Source organism: Bos grunniens, chromosome 4 (genome assembly GCF_055505025.1).
Source record: "Bos grunniens cultivar Pamir isolate PY7600 chromosome 4, Bosgru_T2T1.0, whole genome shotgun sequence".
In the NCBI taxonomy this organism is placed as follows: domain Eukaryota; kingdom Metazoa; phylum Chordata; class Mammalia; order Artiodactyla; family Bovidae; genus Bos; species Bos grunniens.
In genome coordinates, this window is record NC_141168.1 from 26876820 (window position 1) to 26897148 (window position 20329).

Genomic DNA, 20329 nt, shown 5'->3' on the forward strand with positions numbered 1-20329 from the left:
CCCACTAACCGTGTGCTAGCACAGGTATTGCTGTCTGCTCCCCACCGTCCTCTCCAGCTTCACGTTACCACTAGACCTCCCCGTCTCCCTCTACCCCATGCAGAACTCCAGAAACATTTGATTAGTTTCCAAAGGTACTTTGCCCTCTGCCCTCAGGAGTTTCACAAATCAGCTTTTCTGCTTTAAATGCTTCCTGCCATCATTCCCTGACAACTCCTGCACCCTGGCTAACAAGTTTTCTGTAGGACTCAGGTTAGGAGTCACAGCTTCTCCACCTCAGGCTGGATTAGGTGTTTTCATAGCAGCTAATGCTTACCTGTAACACAGCACTTATCACTCCATAATTGCCTGCTTTACATCTGTATCCTTTATAAAACTTCAAAGCCCTTATGAGCTAGAGAATGCCTTATATAGAATTCTATCTCAAATGTTAGAAGAATGCTTCACATACAGAAAAGTATGCTTGGCACCCCCCCGCTCCCCTTTTGGCGGCATGCTTGAGTCCTGTGTTCCATTGCTTCAAAGCTGGCTGGGCATATTCCCAAGAAGCTAGGGATTCCTACCTACGACCCCTGGATAATGTTCAAAGGACACAGATGTTTGCAACTTTCTAGGACAATTCCCCACCTTGTGCCCCAAGCTTGTGCAACACGTATCTGGATTCCGTAAGACAGAGAACGATGCTCTGCTGGACTCCAAGGCCCTTGTGTTCTTCCTCTGGGCGGCAGGACCTGGAGGACACCTGAGGGGTGTGGAGAAGTGCTCTGAGCTGCTCACCTGGTAGATGTGGTTCAGTTTGAAGTGTTTGAGGAGCAGCAGGAGCAGGGCAGAGATGCTCTTTACAATGATCTCCTTGTGCCTGTTCACATCGATGCCCAGCTTCATGCTTTGGAGAACAGTGATGCTGCAACGGGGAAAGGAAGAGTCAGTGCAGAAGGTGGCCTTCGAGAGAGGCCTACAAGGACCCAGGTGTTTGGGACACATACAGTACACACCAGTGAGCCAGAACCTGAGAAACCTGGGCTGTGCTAGGGAAACCTCCAGAGTTCCCACTTGTGAGTCTGTCTGGAGGTTTGTCTCTCTCTCGCCTTTGGCAAGCTTGTCCCTTAGCAATGTCCACCCACATACACATGCAGCCAGTCACTGGCAATGATGTGGCCCTCCAGACCCTCAGTTCTGGGCTTGAGAGAGCACTGCAGTGGAAAGGGGCCACTGGTGGCAGAGAGGAGATCTCCTTGGAGACAATCCCCGTAAGTGTTAACGAGGTGAGGCAGGGATGAGAGAGACTGCAGACAAGACAGTGAGTGTTCAGCAGCTGCTCCCACTGAAGCACTTACGGCATCTCCTCAGGCAGGACGTCTGCCAGGATATTGATAGAGTCTGTCTTAGCCTTGGAGGTGGGGGCTGCAGCCAGTAGAATCTTAAGCAGAGCAATCTAGGAAGCAGAAAACGAGGAAATCTACCCCATTCAACAAGGCTATCCTTCCACAACTCAACAGCTCCAAGAGAAGTGTTTGAAATCCTTGCTCCAAGTTCCTCACTCAATAACCAAAGCTCCCTACTTCCGGAAGGGCAAACTGGTGCCCAGTCCTGACGGGCCTGGGAGGCTAAGGAGCCTGAAGAGATGTGCTTACAGACTGTTCTGCGTCAAGACTGCTCTTTCCAAAGAGAATGAGAGAAGGAGCAGAGAGTGGGGGCAATGCCTAGAAATTAGGTGGGAGGGAAAGGCAAGATCCACCCCCCTCACCCTCTTCCTTCCTCTCCCTCAGACCATCAGCATTCTCCCCTGGAAGACTGAGGCCAATTAGGACACCAGAGGCCACCCTGGACCTCGGAGGGACTAAGGTGCTTACTCAGGAGAGGCCCCTGGTGCATCCTGCATGGAGCCTACCCCATTCCCCACCTCTCCCAAACAAGGACTTGGAGGTAGAGACAAGTCCTCCTTCCTCTGGAGGAGCCCCAAGGGGAGATCAGAATTCTGAAGGCTCAGGAAGCAAACTCAAGTGACAGAGGGCTCAGCTTAAAAGGGCTCTCCGCCATCTCTTCTTCGCAGCTGAGAAGCTCTCACAGCCCGGACCCGGCCGTCTCCTTACCATGTACTGGGGGAGGCTATACAGCATGCCCTGGTAGAGGATTTCACATGGCGTCTCTGGTACCACCTCTTCCCCCTACAGCAAGAAAACACACAGTTTGCCCAGACCATTTTCCAGTTGACCAAAATCTATCTTTCCTTGGCTGTGGAGGATGGCAGGACAAGAGCTGGGAGTCAGCTTCGTACCCGAGCTGCATTCATGAGTCACTGCAGGACCTTGGGTCAGTTCCTTTCCCTCTCTGAGACCTAATCTCCTCTTTCAAGGATCAGAGAGCTAGTCTGGATGACCTTGGAGCACTCTTCCAGCCCTGAGAACCTATGATTTTAGCTGTCTCGTTATCTGGAATCTATCTAGAGTTCTTTCTATATCGCTTTCCAGGTCAGAGTCAGAACTCCCACCGAGGATTTGGCTCATATTACTGCTTTGCTGTACATAATGGGCTTAACTCAGGCCACAGGTATGCCTGGGACACTGGAACTGACACCCCACACAGAGGCACTTCCTCTGGTGTCAATCTGAGGCCATCTGAAAGCTTGGGGAGGCTCTGAAGCCAGGGAGGAGAGGTGGATGACTGCACAGAAAGGGTTAATAAAGGCCTGCAGAAACAGTGAGCAGGGAAGAGTTTAGGTGGACGCTACTTTCTTTCCTTCTCCATTACCCTCTACGACAGCCCTGCTTTCGGACCAGCCCCTTACGCACAACTTTGTCCTTGTGATGACCCCATTTAAGTCCTTTATCAGAGTGGGGAGACAGGGGCCTCTAGTGCTCAAGAGGCTACTCAGGCCACTGTCACCTTTGGCCAGTGCAGTCCGTCTTCCTCCCGTCACAGGGTGACGGGACAAGGGTCACCACCATGAGACCCTGAGGTAGAGGGATAGCCAGACCCCTTCTATCCCACACAACGCTGCTGCTGCTTAAATGTACACAAGTCTTAACGTCCTGGCGACCCTGCATGTTTATATTCTGCTTTCTAAAAGGCCTATTTCATACATTCTCCCCTCTCTTCCAACCAACACCCTCAACCCACAGCCCCTCAACAGTTGCTGACCCTACTTCTAAGTTAACGGACAAAACAGAAGCAATCAGATAGGCACAGCCTCATCTTCTCAACACCAAATCTACCAGAGTCTCTACCTTCCCATGTGCCATGAAGGATGAACCGGGTACTCCTATCAAAGGCCATCTGCCACTGGTGCTCACACACTTTCATTTTGTTGAGTGCTTCGGTTCTGTAATTGTCTTTCTCCTGGACCATCCCTCTTAGGACATAAACATACTCCAGTATCTCCTCCAATAACACTATAAAACATTCCCCTGACCCCACATTCTCCTTCAGCTACCACCCCATTTCTACCTTCCTTTTCACAACAAAATTTCTATGTGGTTTGTCTATGTTGACTAAGCCCACCTCCTTTCTTTACATTCCTTTTTCAATACACTCCAACTTGGCTTCCAGTCCCACCACTTCCCTTGAGATTGCTCTTATCAAGGTCACCAGTCATTTCTACGTTGCCAAAGCCAATGGGTACCTCAAGTCTTATCAAGCTCCATTTGTCAGCAGCATTTGACACAGCTGATCACCTCCTTCTTCTTGAAAGGCTTTCTTTTCTTAGCTTCTGTGGCATCATACTCTCCTGGATTTCCTACCCTCTCACTGGGTGTTTTTCTTACTCCTCTTTCCTGGCTCCTTTCCTGGCTCATCCCATCCTCAACACACTGGTGTGCCCCAGCGCTTGGTGCTGGGTCCCATCCTCTTCTCTCTCTCCTTCCTCCTCAGGTTACCTCAGCAAGTTCCAAGCTTTTAACACCGTCCATGAGCAAACAGTTTCCAAATTTATTTCTCTTAGTCAGTCCTCTCTCCTAGAACTCTAGGCCTATATATCTAATTGCTTGGCTGCTCTACATGGGTAGACATCTAAAACTCAGTACAACCCAAATAGAACCGTTGATAAAACAGAACTCCTGGGAATTCCCTGGCAATCCAGTGGTTAGTACTCTTGTACTTTCACTGCTATGGGCCTGGGTTCAATCCCTGGTTGGGGAACCAAGATCCTGAAACCCATGCAGTGTTGGAAAAATAAAAGAAAAATAGGGGAAAACACATTTTAAAAAAAGAAAACAGAACTCCTCATCTTGACAAACTGTAGTTACTCTTATTTTTTTTGGCTGCACTGAGGCAACATGCAGAACTTCCCCAGCTGGGATTGAACCTGTGCCCTCTGCAGTGGAAGCGTGGAGTCTTAACCACTGGACCACCAGAGAAGTCCAAATAATCAAGTACTTATTCTTGATTGCCCTTTATGTCTCTGTATCCACATCCAATGGAACTGCAACTCTTGTCAGCTATACCTCCAAAATATAACCCCAATTCATCCCCTTCTATCTCCACAATTTGTTGTTGTTCAGACGTTAAGTCGCGTCAGACTCTTTGCGACCCCATGGACTGCAGCATGTACCACAATTACTACCTTGGTCTAAAACACCATCATCTCTCATCTTGATCATTTTTAGTTTCCAAAACTCCCTGCTTCAACTCTTTCCTCGTCAAGCCTTTACAAAGTAGCCAAAGATTTTTTAAAAAGATAAATCAGATCATGTCACTCCTGTTTAAAATCTCTGAAGGCTTCCCTTTGTCATGTCAATCAACTTCAAGCTCCCTATCTTTGCTTAAATGTCCTGTGTAAAGTGGCCCCAGACCACCTCTCTGACTCTGTCTCATACAACCCTCATTCCCGTGCTCCATCCATAACAGTCTTCATTCACTACTTCTAACACTTAGCTTGCTCTCACCTTGTTAATAAGGCTGTTCTCTCTGCTTGGAATGCTTTTCGCCTTGATGTTCTTATGGCCAGCTCCTTCTTGCACCTCAGATCTTGGATAACTGTCACTTCTCAGAGGTCTACATACCCTGACTGCCCAAGCTAAAGTAGTCTACTACATGGTATGTGATTCTATGTTAATTTTCTTAACTGTATCTGCTGCTGCTGCTAAGTCGATTCAGTCGTGTCTGACTCTGTGCGACCCCATAGACGGCAGCCCACCAGGCTCACTGTCCCTGGGATTCTCCAGGCAAGAACACTGGAGTGGGTTGCCATTTCCTTCTCCAATGCATGAAAGTGAAAAGTCAAAGTGAAGTCACTCAGTCGTGCCCGACTCTTAGCGACCCCATGGACTGCAGCCCACCAGGCTCTTCCGTCCATGGGATTTTCCAGGCAAGAGTACTGGAGTGGGTTGCCATTGCCTTCTCTGAAAATCTTTGTTTCTTAATTACTATTGTTTTCTCCAACCTTATTGTGAAAGTAGAGACCGTGCTTGCCTAGCATGCAGTAAGAGTCCCACAGCAAGCACACAAGTTCTCTGACAGCACTGCCGAGACTTGCCCCTGTGCAGGCTTTCCCTGGACTTACCAAAGACATCGGGCACTTCTCCAGCTCCTCCTCATTCTTGATCTGAACATCTGCGATGGAGACGTACTTGTGCTGGGAACACAAGATGTCAACAAGGGGCTGAGGGCCTTGATCACATGTGTACCAGCCTCTTGCTTAACCTCCCCAATGACGAGGAAGTGCCCTATTTATGGGTCTGTCACCTCAAATAAACCATGCACTCTTTGAAGGCAGGAGTCTTACTCACCTTTGCATCATGAACATCAGCACAGTTCTTTAATACAGTATTTTTATTTATTTCATATTTCCACATTGGATGGGCAGCAAATACTTTAGCATCTACCTTCAACCAAAGTGCAAGGGGAAGAAAAGAACAAGCCCAGGCCTAGGACCACTGCTCTGAGAGCTCTGCTGCAGATGCCTGTATGTGTGTGCATGTGTGAACGGAGTGATGATGGAGAGGTGAGGCTGGGCTCAAGGTCTGTGCAGGGAATACACTACTCTTCCTCGTCCTCACACACTCTCCGGATACAAAGCAGACTGCTACTTGATCCTGGGCCTGCGGAAGCTACTGAGCCTCTAAGGAGTGAGAAGTGAGAGGAAAGGAAGTGATAAGTGGGAAGAGGGAGAGTAGGGTGGGAGGAGGGAAAAGCAATGAGAGAAGAAAGGATAACTTTTTCATCCATCTAAATGTAGGACACTGAATAGGTAGGGAGAGACCTGATTTTTTTTAAATCTGTTTGGCCAAAACCCTTGCAGAGGAAATACAGAATAACAAGTTCAGAACATGTCTAGTGGAAGAGCCCTACCCAGGACCCAGGACCCTACTGGGGGTCATCTAATTTGTACTGATGGGTCCCTATCTCTGAAGACTGACAGCCCAACCTGCTCACCTGCTTGAGGGTCTTCACACTCTCGTGGATGGGCCTAGGTAATCCAACCAAAGTATCTGTATCCCTGTGAACACAAGATACATAAAGGTCAGAAGTACAGAGAACTACCGATACTCCTGGAGTCACGTGGACCAGGCCACTTTCACCATCTGGTTGCCTGGATCTTTCTCTGCAAGTTACCAGGTCCCTCATTATTGCTTCAGGACACAAAAAGAACAATGGTACAGAGAAGAGTCTCTGTAACTTAGGGTTTCTGTACAGTCTAGTGGGGACTCACTTTGTCTGGGAGTAGGTTCCTATTTAAAAGGGCATGTTGCCCAACAACACTTTTGACAGCAAAACAGCAGTAAGAATGGGTTCTGAGGTTTTGTAGTGACCAGTGGAGATTCACAAGGGTAGGGAGATGGGGAAAGATTGGATCTGTTCCCACCACGTTGCTTCTTCACAGAATTCTCTAGGAAAGAGCCTGTAGGGACCATCTCATAACACTCTGATGAGGAAATTGATTCCCATAGGGAAATGACTCGATCAACATCCTATACCTGGCTGAGAACATAAAAGTTCTAGGAAACTGGAAGGAAAAAACTAGATGGCAAGAACCCAAAGCAGTCACTGGGAGCTGCCCAAGGCTCTGGGTTGTATCACCATGATTAGGCAACATTTCTCATTCTAAGCCACCCACTCCTCTGGCCCCTAAGAACCCCTCTATATAGCCAGTTCTGACCATCCAGTCACTTACTGCCCCAGAGTGAATCCGATGAACTTGTTCCTACTCATCTCCAAGAAGTGCTCAATGTCCTTCTGTCTGAGAGGATGGTGGACAGACAAATCCCAGAGAAGGGAAGAATAGCAAACCTTGAGAGAGAGAACCTTACTGGGCTCCCACCCCTCCAGATGGAAAACTAGAACAGGAAGGGAAGCCAATAAAGGAACTCCCCACCCAGGAGTTCTAACTCACAGCCCAGCTTACTGAGCCTTGAGTACACAGACCACTCCGCCCTCAGCCTCCAGTGACTAGAACCCTGAAGCCCAGGGTCCCTGGTGTTATCAAACCTACCTGACCTTTGGGGCCCAGGGTAGGCCCTTGGGAAAGGCCACCCGTTCAGCAGAGAGGGGTGCCTGTGAGGGTGGAGGGGGTACTAGAGGGTCCTGCTCTAGCAGGTCTAACTCTCCATCCAAAGTGCGTTCTCCATCGCTGGCAGATTCCTCTTCCTCCTCTGTGGCTGGTTCCTCAGTCTTAAAAAGATCTCTTTCGTTGTAGATGTCCAAGCTGTCCTGCTTAGTAAGGAGTTGCTGGGGGGCGAGGAGGGTGGGTAGAAGGAGAGAGGGAAGGTGTCCAGAAATCTCAGTCTGGGCATCCTTGTCTGAGGCTACCCACTACCCCCAGGCCGCTGACTTCAGGGAACATGGAGTAAGAACCCACCCCTAGTGAGAACTTTCTCTTCCCATCTCAACCCTACTGTCCCCACCAGGCCCAATTCCAGGACAGGCAGCTCTCTCAAGCAAGCACACAAATGGCTGGGAGGCAGAGCACAGATAATCCCAGAGTCACACTTAGGTTTCAGAAAGCACTGATGCTTTTTTTTTTGCCTGCACTTTCCTTCCTAATTATGCTCTACTTAGGTGAACATTCAATTAATTTGCCTTCTGTGAGCATACACCAGCTGGCTGACTGAGGAAGAGGAGAATGGGAGCTTGCTGCTAGGCAGAGGGAATTGAGTTTGGAATTTTAAATCTTGTCACAGAAAGACAAAAAAGACTGGACAGAAATAGGCCAAAAAGTTAACAGTGACTGCTTCTGGTTGTTAAGATTGTGGGTGACTTTTTTTCCCTCCCTTTTCACATTTTTATATTTGTTCTAAATTTTCTATAATGAGTAAGCATTACTTTGTAAAACAAAAAATAAAGGTTAAAAAAATATCACACTGCAGATAATGTAGACTAGATTACTGAGTGTGACTGTCTGGACCCGTCAGCTGTAGTTGGTGAAGTCAGGTAGATCAGGCAGGCGGGTTCTTGGGAGCATGGTCAGGTCTCAGTGCAAGTTGTACCTGTGACCCTTCTAGGGACGCAGACTATCTAGAACCCTAACCAGTCATCTTTAAATGTAAGCCTCTGGCTGGCTCAGAGTAAAACTTCTTACTGAGAAGAAAATGATAAAGTGCCTCTACCAGGTACCTATGGCCAGGATTATACCCCAACTGTTGTTTGGCACACTAGGGAACTCCAGGCTGCTGCTGCTGCTAAGTCACTTCAGTCGTGTCCGACTCTGTGTGACCCCATAGACAGCAGCCCACCAGACTCCCCAGTCCCTGGGATTCTCCAGGCAAGAGTACTGGAGTGGGGTGCCATTGCCTTCCCCAGGCACTGAGGTCTAGGTCAACGATCCTTAGTAAGACGTGAATCTATGAGTGATATCACAGTGTGACATACTGACAGCCAGGGCCCCATCAGGGCTTGGGGACAGAAGCCAAATTATAGTCTCCATGATTTCAGGTTGGTCACAGGGCTGGTCAGGGGTAGGACAGCAGAGTCATTTGCTGCTCTTTCCTAACATATCCAGAGCTGCTTAGAATCTCAACTTTTGGCCAGCCAGTATCACAACACCACTGTCTGCTTTAGTCCATACCCTTCGAGAACCACGGCGGCCTCGCAGTTTGGAGGGTGGAGGTGCCAGCTGAGACTCCCCCAGGTCGAGGGTGTAGGAGGGCGGGGAGGCAGCCCGCATGCTCTTCACCACCTGGATACTGTCCTCCGCCAGTGGAGGCAGGCCCAGTTCTGCCCGCTTCTGTACTTTGAGAGCCTGCAGATGCTCAAATCCACCGAGGGTAAACTGAGATTTGAACAGGAAAGGGGCAGAGAGGAAGGAAGTCAGAAAGCAAGGTCAGGGAAGTGTGGACAGAGAGAAGAGTCACAACCTCCAGTTCCCAAGACCCCCTCAATTAGGAATTAATACAATAGGAGAAGGCAAAAAGAATGTGGTGACTGGGCCCAGTCTCAGAGGTGGCTACTATCCCTTAGAGCTCAGGGGTCAGGATAAAGTATTATTTACTGACCCAGGGCTGGAAACATCCCCAGAAATTAGGAAAGGGACTACTGAAGGCCTCCACTGGGGGATAAAAACAGGAAAATGTACCCCCCTTTAAGGAATACATCTAGATACTATACACCCCTAGAATCACTCAAGGCCTGCCCTGGAGTGTAGGTTGTTCAGCCAGTTCTGTGGGGTGGGAGCCAAAGAGGAGGAACCGGGTTGAATAATTAGTAACAAAACTGCAACCAGACACTTACAAGGACTTCCTTTTATGAAAGCAAATCCTCTATCTGGACGGAGAGCAGGCACTAAACCCTATATTTTATAGCTAGAGAAACTGAGACACAGAGCATTGCCCAAGGTTCCTCAATATCAACAGAGGTCAGATCTCCCACCTCTCAGCCAGTGTTCTTTCCACAAAACATTAGCTCTATCAGGGAGAGGCGCAATAACACCCTACCTCGAAAAGTGGCATCTCCCATCAGTCCAATAGAAAAAGGTAACCTGCCCTGAAACAGAACCTCTGATTTCTCCAGGACAGCCCTATTGCCCCTCCACTGGCTAACAGCTGCCCTGTTATTCTGCCTAGCTCCAGCCTCCTGGAATCAGACCAGAAAAAACTGTGGTGGCAGAAGGCACTGCCTGTCTGATGAGACGGGAGAGGGAGAGAATCAGCCACTCACCATGACTACTTTCCAGAGCAGAAGCAGGACCTTCTTTATGGGGAAGTGGGGAGCCAGGCCACTGCAGAACTTGGTGACCATAGAGAAAAGCAGAAGGGCAAAAGGCTCCTGATTATGCGTGGAGAAGCCTGGGAAGTATGGAGAGAGGCAAGTGAGAAAATGAAGATGAAGCCGCTGAAATCCAGTTCCTGTAACTCTGCTTCTGGACACATTGAGGAAGGCACTCACCTCCTTGCAAAGAATTTGAGGACTTGGTTCTTAGAAGGAGACTTAGAGAGCCCCTTTGGGGAATCCCCGCCCTCCCCTGCCAAGGGCAGGATAAGAGAGGTCGTGGAGGTAAAATGCTTGGGGGTGGATGTCAAACTAGAAGTTAACAGTAATAAAGATGCTTTCTGGCTGAGGAACTCAAACATTTTGTAGATCACAATTCACCTTCCCACATCAATAAATGTATTTTTTAAAATCTCAAAGGCCTTCATATCTCATCCCTGACTGAGGGCAACACCAACTTATATTTTCAAGGTAAGGCACCTCATTTTTTCATGTGGGATTTGTAATGGAAGGGGAGAGGGATGAATTCCCACTTATAGGAATAAAGAAAACCAAAATACAGAGAAGATATATGAGTGGGCCTAGCTCACAGACAGAGAGGCATTCAAGCCAGGCCGTCACACCTGCCACATAGAATCTCTGTCCTAAAAGAAGGGATGTTAATTCTTAAAAAGAAGAAGACAACAAAAGAAAACTTGTCTGTCCGTCGTGAGCAGATGCTATGCTTCCCGTCCGCCCTAGGCTCCTTGCGTGCCACTTCTTACTCAATTCAGTGCGGAAGGTCTCCCGGGCTGTCCTCCACCCACAGGAGTCTGTCTCTCGCTCCAGGCGGATATTTTCCACCATTAGGTACAGGACACTCAGCAGCACCCTGAGGTTACAGAAGGGTCACAAGAGGTTCCCATGGCAGTTTCCAATCTGTGGTCTGAGACCTCAGGCATGGTTTCTGTGGGGGTCCAGTCCAGCGGAATTAGGAACTTCTAGCGGTCTGGGAGCATCTGAAATCTGGGCAAAGGTTACCCATTGCTAATGATCCCCTGTTCCAATCCCGTGGGCAGCCCTACTCACCTGAGTTCTGTGCTGTCAGCAATGGAGATGGCTGGCTTCCGAAGAGCACTGCTACAGGCCTGGCTGTTGCTGCCACAGGGACGAGGGAGAAAACAGGGACCTATTAGGCCTCTTTACTCCCTGTATTCCGCTCTTACCACATGCACAAACATAAGTACCTGCCATTCCCTGTCCATGTAGCTAAAGAAATTGGTTTAAGGTAGAGAAGCCCATAGAATTCTTCCTGCTATCTCAGCAAATCCTTATCTACAGTGAAGACGAGAAAGGGTAGGGTTTATGATATTCACTTGTCTTAAAATCCCCACCGTGTCTAGCACTGTGCTACACACAAAACAACGCTTGGTGAATAATAAACAGAATTAACCCCATCTAAAACATCTGAGTGATAGGGTGAGACAAATATGAAGTCTTAGTTGCTCAGTCATGTCTGACTCTTTGCGACCCAATGGACTGTAGCCCACCAGACTCCTCTGTCCATGAGATTTCCCAGGCAAGAACACTGGAGCAGGCCCATTTCCTTCTCCAGGGGTCTTCCTGACCCAGGGATCTAACCTGGGTCTCCTGCATTGTAGGTGGATTTTATTTTTACTGTCTGAGCCACCAGGGAGTCAACATGAGGGGGTCACTAGAGTGGGAGCAGTAGATAAGGCCACCTTTGAAGCTATAACCATGGGGGAAAGAACTGGGCACAGCCATAGGAACTGGTCCCGTCCCTCTGTGTCATGTTCTCAGGGAGAACAGTTTTCTTCATGGATTCCGGAGGGAGGCTGAGCTGAGAAGGTGTCTGAATGAAAAAGCAACACAGGACAGGCCCCTGAAGCCCAGTACTGAAGCTGTACACAGGGTAGAAGCTGCTGATGAGCCCAACCTCAGGGAGGAGGACAGACTACCAGAGGGCAGGGCTGGTGGAGGGGAACTGTCAGTGGGCTCTGGACTGAAATGTGAAAAAAGAAGGCTCTACACTGACGGAACCTGCTGAGGACATGAGGCAACCTTCAAGGAAGGGGGTGGCCAGCCCTCCCCGAAGGCTTCTCACTCGATTTCCATGTGGAGTAGCTCCAGGAAGGCCGAGAAGGTCCCCATCTGATAGAGCAGGAAGCAGTTGTACCTGGACCAGTGGAGCACATCGACCTCTGAGTCACATTCCCCAAAAGTGCCTAAAGGACCAGACAGGGCCACAGAGGGTGAGGGGGAGGGCGTTATCCCTGTTCTTTCCACCTTGCCCCATAATCTTGAGACTGTCTTCTAACACTCTACCCAACAATTAGGTGGACAAAGGTAGGGCAGGAGCTGCCCAGAACTTCCCAGAATGAGGCAGGGGAGAGGAGAAGCAGTCTGCAGGGTGAGGTCCAATGTGCTCACAGCTGGGCTGTCTTAAGTGAGTTCCCTGAGAAGGAAGTCCAGAGACAAGGATTCAGGTGCAAGTAGTTTATTTGGGAGTTGATCCCAGGAGTTATCAGTAGAGAAGTGGGGGAGTGACATAGGGAAGAGAAGGCAGCAAGAACTCAATCCCAAGTGAGGAGAAGCTCTGGAGAACAGTATAAAACAAACAACTTGGAATCATCCCACCCAAGAGGGCTGAGGCAGTCGGGCTGTTCCCCCACTAACTCCTGGCAGGTGCTGAGGAATGCACTGGATAAGGGGAGCACATGAGTCCCCCAGTACTTCTGTGGGCTGCATGGAAAGCCCTCGGGCAAAAAGATGAAGCGACTGGCAGCTGGAACGTGGCCAAGGCACCAGACCCAAGACAGAGGGCTGGGCACTGCCTTGTTTGCTACAGTTTTTCCTTCGCCAGATACCTTTCTTTCCTCTCCAGTTACGATTTTTTTTTTTTACAGTTTTTTTTTTTCTTTTTTTTAATTTCAGATATACACATGCTCCCCATCCTGAACCCTCCTCCAGTTTTTTTTTTTTAAAGCTTCTAAATAGTTGGTTCTGCCAACAGCCCTGTTATTTATGATCTCAGGGCTTTCTTTTACTACTTCAGCTAAGCTATCTCATTTCTCTTTCCAGCACCTGGCTCACAGGTGCCTTCTGGGAAGCTTTCATCAATTAATCTCACCGAGCTCTGATCATCTCAGTGACAAATCACTCACAGCATCCTCTCCTGCTGTTGTGTTGGCTTGGACCATGTAAACGCCAGTGAGAAACAATGTGTAAATTGGCGGCATCCCGCCTCAGAGCCAGGCCGCACCTGGAGAAAGAAAGCTCAGCGGGTGGTGGTACACTGTCAGCTCTGACCACAATGACCCTCTCTATAAATGATTAGAGCCTGTGTTAAGGAAAAAAAGAACGCTGTAAGAAATCCTGGCATGCCTGCAAAGAAAAAGGTTGATTCCAAGGGATCCAGAGCAGGATCTACCACTATCTCCTCTTCACGTAAGTACAAGTCTGCTCCTAGCACACGACACGACTGTCCTCGAGAGGCAGGGACCTGGCTTTCCCAGCATGACTTGCGTCCTCCTAGCCCTGATGACACCATCTCTCTCCCAAGTCTCCACCCCTCTCAAGTTGGCAAAGATGGCTGCTCACCTTGGGCCAGGTAGAGGACAGCTCGGGCCACCTTCAGTCTCCGTTCCCTACTGACCACCTCCAGCCGGTCTAGGAGTCCCATCACATAGGCCTTCTGGGCATCTTCCTCCAACTCCAGCCACTCCTCACCCTGCACTGAGGACAGAAGGCCATACAGATGCAGTGTCAGCTGTTGCCTCTCCTTCTTGGAAAGGCTTCTGAGAGTGTGTGCACCTCTGATGCCAGGCCCCTTCAACAAATTCTTCTCTTCAAAAGCTTTACTGAGCTGACAAAGAATAAGGAATGGAAAAAGAAACCAAATGTTCTTGCCTGAACCCACTCTATAGCCTCATCTTCCTCCACACCCCCTCTATCTTTCTGTCTTTCCTCAAGGACTTCCCTCTGTCTCCCTACATATCCAATTCCTATACATCGTTACAAGTTCAGTACAGAATCACTTCTTTTCCACTAATGCTCCAGCCAGAAGCTTTGCCCATGATACTTTTTACTTTTCTAATGACACTACTCATTTTCCTCTTGGCCTCAGCTAGTTTTATGATGTATACATTTCCCCTCTGCTATCTAACTATAATTTCTTTGAAGATACTGTAAATTTACCTCTACCCCTGCCTCCTGCATCTCTGGCACAAACTGGATACTCACCACACATGTGCTGAGCTGAACACTGAACTGACACTGACCAAGTAAGGAAATGGAGGTCTGAGTGGGTCACAGTGTGGGCACATGAAATTATTACTCCTGATGGTGTTGGGAGTGAGGCAGAGTGGAGATGGGTTGAACGCTAAGGTCAAAGGCCAGGCTGGGCACAGGGTTACTAGCCTGAGTGGGGCACAGTGTGAGCACATGAAATTATTACTCCTGATGGTATTGAGAGTGAGGCAGAGTGGAGATGGGTTGAACGCTAAGGTCAAAGGCCAGGCCGGGCACAGGGTTACCAGGTAACAGGATAGCAGTCCAGCCCCACCTCCTCACCCCTTTGACATCAGGAAAGGCCCCAGCTCAGGCTTCTCTTGCTTCCACTCTGTGACTTCTCTACTTGATACAGAAAACCCATATGCAAGAAGGAATAGAGAAATTATATGGTTGTGGAGAGGAGAAAGAAGGATCATACTTTATTTTAGGCTTTTTCTAGATCAGCCTGGGATTTCACATACAGAAAAAGCAGATCTCAATGAATAAGGATCTGGGATCACCTTGGGTCTTGAAATCCTCTTCAAAGCACCTCCTGTTAGTGGTAAATTCTGGGTTTTCGGTGTAGCTGTACAATTCTGTGGCAGGAAAGATAGGACAGAATTATAAACATTTAGCAGATCTTTACAGAAGGGGCCTGGGATGGAGACAGTGGCATGAAAGAGCTAAAGCTTCCAACACGTTCCTGTGTCCAATTCAATCCAGAGCCAGCTTCCTCCTTTTCGGAGGTTAAAAATAGCCACTTGTGTCCCTGGGTGATTAAAGCATCAAACCTGTCCTCCTCCTGCCAGCTGGCTGCTACGGCAGAGAAGGCAGCCTTCGACATTTGCTGAGGGCCAGGAGGAGAGCTGGGACAGAGAAGGTTTAAAGTCATCATTCCTGTTTCTTAGGGCTGCATCCTTTTCTGCTTGTCAAGCTAGACTGGAACTATCTTGTCTCTAGGGAAAAAGCAGACAATACAACTCCTGAAATTTAGATGCCAGATCCTTGTGCTATTCAAGGAGCCAGGGTGAGGGCTGGAGAGGATGAAAATATTAGAGGGCTCTTTGGGGTTGGAGCCAGTTCATTCTCTCCCTGTGGAGTTTCCTTGAAAGGTATAGAAGTTTACATTCCTGCCCACGGCCACCTGGGCAGAAACAGCATCAAACCTTGTACAAGCAGCTTTAATTGTCAAAGGGCCGCCTGTGCCCAGGAAAATCTAGTGAAAATCTTTGCTGACAATAGCCTCTCAATACAAAATGCAGAGAGCTTTTGAGAAAAAAAGAAAAACACCCTTTCCTACCTATACACGTTTACATCAGAATATTTCATCAGTACTCTTGTCTTACAGAGGATGAAGTAGTAGTGATTAAGTCAAAAGGTGCTTCCTCAAAACTCTGTTCCCTAAGATCTGGCTGGAAATTTAACTAGGTCACAGATAATTCACAAAGCAAGAGACATTCACTTATGTTCCAGCCGGCTGTCTTACTGGTCAAGAAATACCTTGTCTGGGAGCCAGGGCTTTTGCATTCTGAGTTCCAGAGTCCTAGAGTGACCAGAAGCAAATCTCAGCTCTGATTGTGAAATTCTTCAGTCATTAGTGAGTAGTGTAGATTTATATTTTTAAGTAGGGCACAAACCCACTCAAAAAAAGGGAGAAAGGCTCTTAGGTACTGACCTTTGCTTTTGTCTTATTTTTAAATTTCAGATCATGAACTTTCGTACACTACAGGTAAATATAGAATGCATAAGAGACGCTGTGTTTATCTTTTCAGATTAAACAAGTGTTAAAACTTGTCATATCTGTTTCAGACATCTAAAGCCCCTTCTTCCTCCCTGGTCTTATTTCCCTCTCTAGAGATAACCACTATGACGAAACTGGTGTGTATGCTTCACATGCCTATTTTTATACTTTTAGGATATGTGTACATGCCTGTCAACAACACATGACATTGTTCTGTTTTTAAAGCTTTTATCCAAGTGGTATCATATAGTATGAATTATTTTTACTTAGGAGTGTTTTTATTTTTCCTTAGTATTTTTTATTAAGTTTTTCAAGATTTTCCATGAAAAGCAGTGTGATGAACAGATCCCTTCATTTAACTGACACGGTTCTCAATCAAGTGTGCAAGCAGACGTCTAGAAACATCTTTAGACTTGGGTGTTTAAGCAGTTTTTTCCCCCTTGTTTCTAGTTGTTTACTCTCATAAGAATGCTTTCTTTTTAAGCTAAAGGATAATTACTTTACAATATTGTGATGGTTTTTGCCACATATCAACATGGATCAGCATTGGTATTTAAGCAGTATTTTGGATGCATGTATAAATTATTTTGCCACTGTTTCTTCTACCCCTCAACATATTTCTAATATTTTTTGACACTGAAGCATACTAATACAGATCAATTATTTTAATGACTATACAGTAGCTAATATATTGATACACTACAGTTTACCCATTCCCCTAAGTTGTTTTCAGTTGTTCCCAATGATGACAATAAACAGCCCTTTAAGTGTTTTCTTGGGCTCAAGAGTTTCTTTTAAAGTGTACCAGAGTTGTTGGGTCATAATATGTGTGAATTCAACTTTGCTAGATATGACCAAAACTGCTTTCCAATTTTATACTCTGTTCCTGCAAGCCAAGCAATGTATAAAATGTATAAAAAGTAGTCACTTCTCTGCACCTCACCATCCCCAGACTTTTAAATTTTGCATCTGATTATTATTTTATTTTTTTTTGCTGTGCCAAGTCTTAATTGTGGCATGTGGGATCTAGTTCCCTGACCAGGGAGCAAACCTGGGTCCCCTGCATTGGGAACTCGGAGTCTTAGTCACCGGACCACCAGGGAAGTCCCTGATGATTGCTGAATAATACCTCATCATTTTGCTTTTCCCTATTTCCTAACATAACTGAGTATCTTTTCATGTATTTATTTGACCATATGGTTTTCTATTCTGTGAATTCCTATTCATATTCTTTGACCATTTATCTATTGTCTCTATTGGATTTCTCTCTCTCTCTGTGCATTCATATTCTGGATTCTAATCCTTTGATGTTGTTGGTTATTAAACTTAGCTCTCTATTTCTGTCACTCATCACAAAATTTGTTCCCTATGCTTATTCATAAGAACTTTTTGAAAGTCTCTTTTCTCTGAAAAAGCATGTCTTAAAGTGTCACTTCCATGTGACAGAATATTTAACATTCACACCATTTCTACACAAAGCTTGTTTATTAATAACTGGCATTTATAGCATGTGTAACATGGAGGCCCTGAACGCAAGGAGATCACGTTTAGCTTAAGCTAAAAATCCAGGCAGAGAGAAGCAGCCCAGCATTGAAAGAAGAATGTGATCACTTCACTCCAGCTCAGAAACATCAAACCAGAACTCCACTATGATGGATACAGGTGACATGTCCAGCCTTGCTCCGCTGGCCAGTTGTCTATAGAGATTTTCTTTAGACATTGCTGAGACTTTAGTAAGAGGCAGGTATTAGACGAAGGGGGCGAGATGGAGGTAGAAAAGGACAAAGAGATGGAAAGGGAAAGAAATGGAGAGGGTGGCAGAAAGAAGGGGGCACACAGAGACGGGGTGAGCACAGGAAGACAAAGAAAGGAGAAATGTGGAGACAGTGGAGAGAAAACAGATTTGAAAGTGTACCAAAAGAAAATAAAGAAGGGTGAGCAGAAAAGAGTGACAGAATGAAGAATGGAGAATACCATACACAGCCAAGAAGCACTCACAGAAAGAAATGTGAAAGCAAACAAAGAGAGATTTACCACTGGAGGCTGGAGAGAAATGGGAATGTGGAGAACAGACTTTGTTCTACAGCCACTTGCTGAGAACAGACAAGCTGCCAGGGGACGTCACAGGCATCTTTGCTCTCCTCCTGGCCACCCCTCCACTCTACAGAGACCCATCTACCTCCTACCTGACAACTCTGCTGCGTGCCCATCTGCATCTCCATACTCAAATTCCAGGGTGGGGCAGTCCACAGAGCCCTGTAATGGAGAAATCTTTGTGGTAACTTGGGAACAGGGTTGACCAAAAGGAGCTTATACCCTCATTTCATCTTCTTCCTCTCTTGGAGGCCAAGGTTAGATCAAGAAGACAACTAGAAGAGCCCCATCTGGGCCTTTCAGCCAGGAAATAACCCCCACCCCCACCCCAAGCTAAAGCAAAAGCTCACTCAGTGCAGGGTTGGGCTGAAGATTCCTATACAGAATCAGAAACTCTGGGCAAAGGCCCAGGATCATGAACAGATATGAAAGCTACAATCTGTGCCCATATCTGATCTACATAAACACAGAACTGAAGAACATCTAGCTGATCTCTAGAAAGACAAGACAGATGAAAACCAAAGAGGTAAATTGGATTCTGACTTCAGCTCTCTGTCATTAACCCATTGTATGATTTTGAGATCATTCTCTGGATCACAGTTCCTCATCTATAAAAAGAGTTCCTTCGGCTCCAATATTCTGCAATTTTAGGATTGTCAAATAAGGTAGCATTTCTACTTCAAACTGTATTAAAGGCTAGATTGCCTATGACATATGTATAAATCTATAGTCCCATTTAAAAAGTATTTTTAATATAATCCTCCCTCCTAATCTCTTTAAACATTTCGGGGTATTGCCTACCAATATATTAACAGACATGAATTTTTAAAACGTTGAATCTCACCTCTTGTCACATACACTGTTATATATTATGTGATCTTGAACAAGTTACTTAAGCTCTTTGTACCTCAGTGTGGTATAAAGATATCCTTGATCTTTGCCCCCTCACCCTACTCCCTGGTACAGAGCTCCTAAAACCTTTGGAATTTTTTGAGTGATGGGAGTGTCTATTATTCATCCCTGTCAACCACACTTGAGTTTATACTAACGAGGTGACTCACAGTGAGAGTTTCAAAAAAGGGGCTCCAAAGAGGGGAAAAGACTGGAGACTGAGTTTAATTAAGTGGCCAAGGCTTAACCTTGGCCTAGGTAACCAAACTTCATATAAAAACCCTGAAACAATGTGATTTGGGCACACCAGTGTGCTAGGAGGGTAATGCACCAGAGAGGGCATGGAAATTCCATACCAGTCCACCTCCACACCTTATCCTATGCCTCTCTTCATTACATTGTTCCTGAGTTGTACCCTTTATAATAAAATTGTAGGCATAAACATAGCACTTTTCTGAGTTCTGTGAGTTGCTTTAGCAACCTGAGAGGGACAGTCATGGTGACCCCTGAAGTACTCTTGCCTGGAAAATCCCATGGACGGAGGAGCCTGGTAGGCTGCAGTCCATGGGGCTGCACAGAGTCGGACATGACTGAGCGACTGAACTGAACTGAACTGAAGGAGAAGTGCAGGTGGTTTGGGGATCCCACTGTGGGATTCCCATTTGACCCCTTAACGTGTGGGCTCTGTGCTAACTACAGTTACTGTCAGAACTGAATTGGTATCAGGCAATTGTTGGAAAATGACATTTAGTTTTCTCATCTGTAAAACAAGGATAATTCATAGGGTTATTGTAAGAACTAAAATGAATTAATACAGGAAAAGCAGTTAGCACACCAGCCAGAACTTGGTAGCACTATGTAGATGGCTACTCTACTTAGAATTTTACTTATTCTGCTTACAATTTTAATATTATAAAGGCATTTTTCTCATATTATTATAACTTTCCCTTTAAACAGAAAACTGAGGAGTTTCCTGATAGCCTAGTGGTTAGGATTCAGCACTTTCATTGTCACCATTCAGGTTCAATTCCTGGTCAGGGAACTGAGATCCTGCAAGCCACATGGCACGGCTAAAAATCAAAAGGAATTAATTAAAAATAAATAAATAAGCAGTTAAGTGGACAGATTTCTACTGGCTTACTTAATCAATCCTCTATTGTTGAACATTTGTTTTTATTTTTCTTTACATGT

At 46.5% G+C, this 20329-nt stretch overlaps 1 protein-coding gene across 17 annotated transcripts in view; it reads right to left on the minus strand.

Annotated features, from left to right (window-relative positions):
* STRIP2 (striatin interacting protein 2) overlaps window positions 1–20329 on the minus strand; it is a 48867-nt gene that overhangs the window by 25246 nt on the left and 3292 nt on the right. For 6 of the 17 annotated variants that reach the window (XR_015162160.1, XR_015162164.1, XR_015162165.1 and 3 more), the window contains exons 2-16: window positions 18340–18409; window positions 14934–15008; window positions 13741–13875; window positions 12245–12365; window positions 11209–11277; window positions 10905–11011; window positions 10090–10217; window positions 9002–9205; window positions 7430–7665; window positions 7112–7177; window positions 6373–6436; window positions 5501–5572; window positions 2094–2168; window positions 1338–1435; window positions 778–904 (exon numbers count right to left, since the gene is read on the minus strand). Coding sequence is in view for 12 of the 17 variants with exons in the window: in XM_086395704.1 (XP_086251830.1) it covers window positions 778–904; window positions 1338–1435; window positions 2094–2168; window positions 5501–5572; window positions 6373–6436; window positions 7112–7177; window positions 7430–7665; window positions 9002–9205; window positions 10090–10217; window positions 10905–11011; window positions 11209–11277; window positions 12245–12365; window positions 13741–13875; window positions 14934–15008; window positions 18340–18409 (1647 nt within the window). In the remaining 5 variants the exon portion in view is untranslated. Of the gene's footprint in view, window positions 1–777; window positions 905–1337; window positions 1436–2093; window positions 2169–5500; window positions 5573–6372; window positions 6437–7111; window positions 7178–7429; window positions 7666–9001; window positions 9206–10089; window positions 10218–10904; window positions 11012–11208; window positions 11278–12244; window positions 12366–13740; window positions 13876–14382; window positions 14458–14929; window positions 15009–18339; window positions 18410–20329 lie in introns of all 17 variants that reach the window. The other 11 variants (XR_015162161.1, XM_086395705.1, XM_086395715.1 and 8 more) reach the window with 10 other exon arrangements.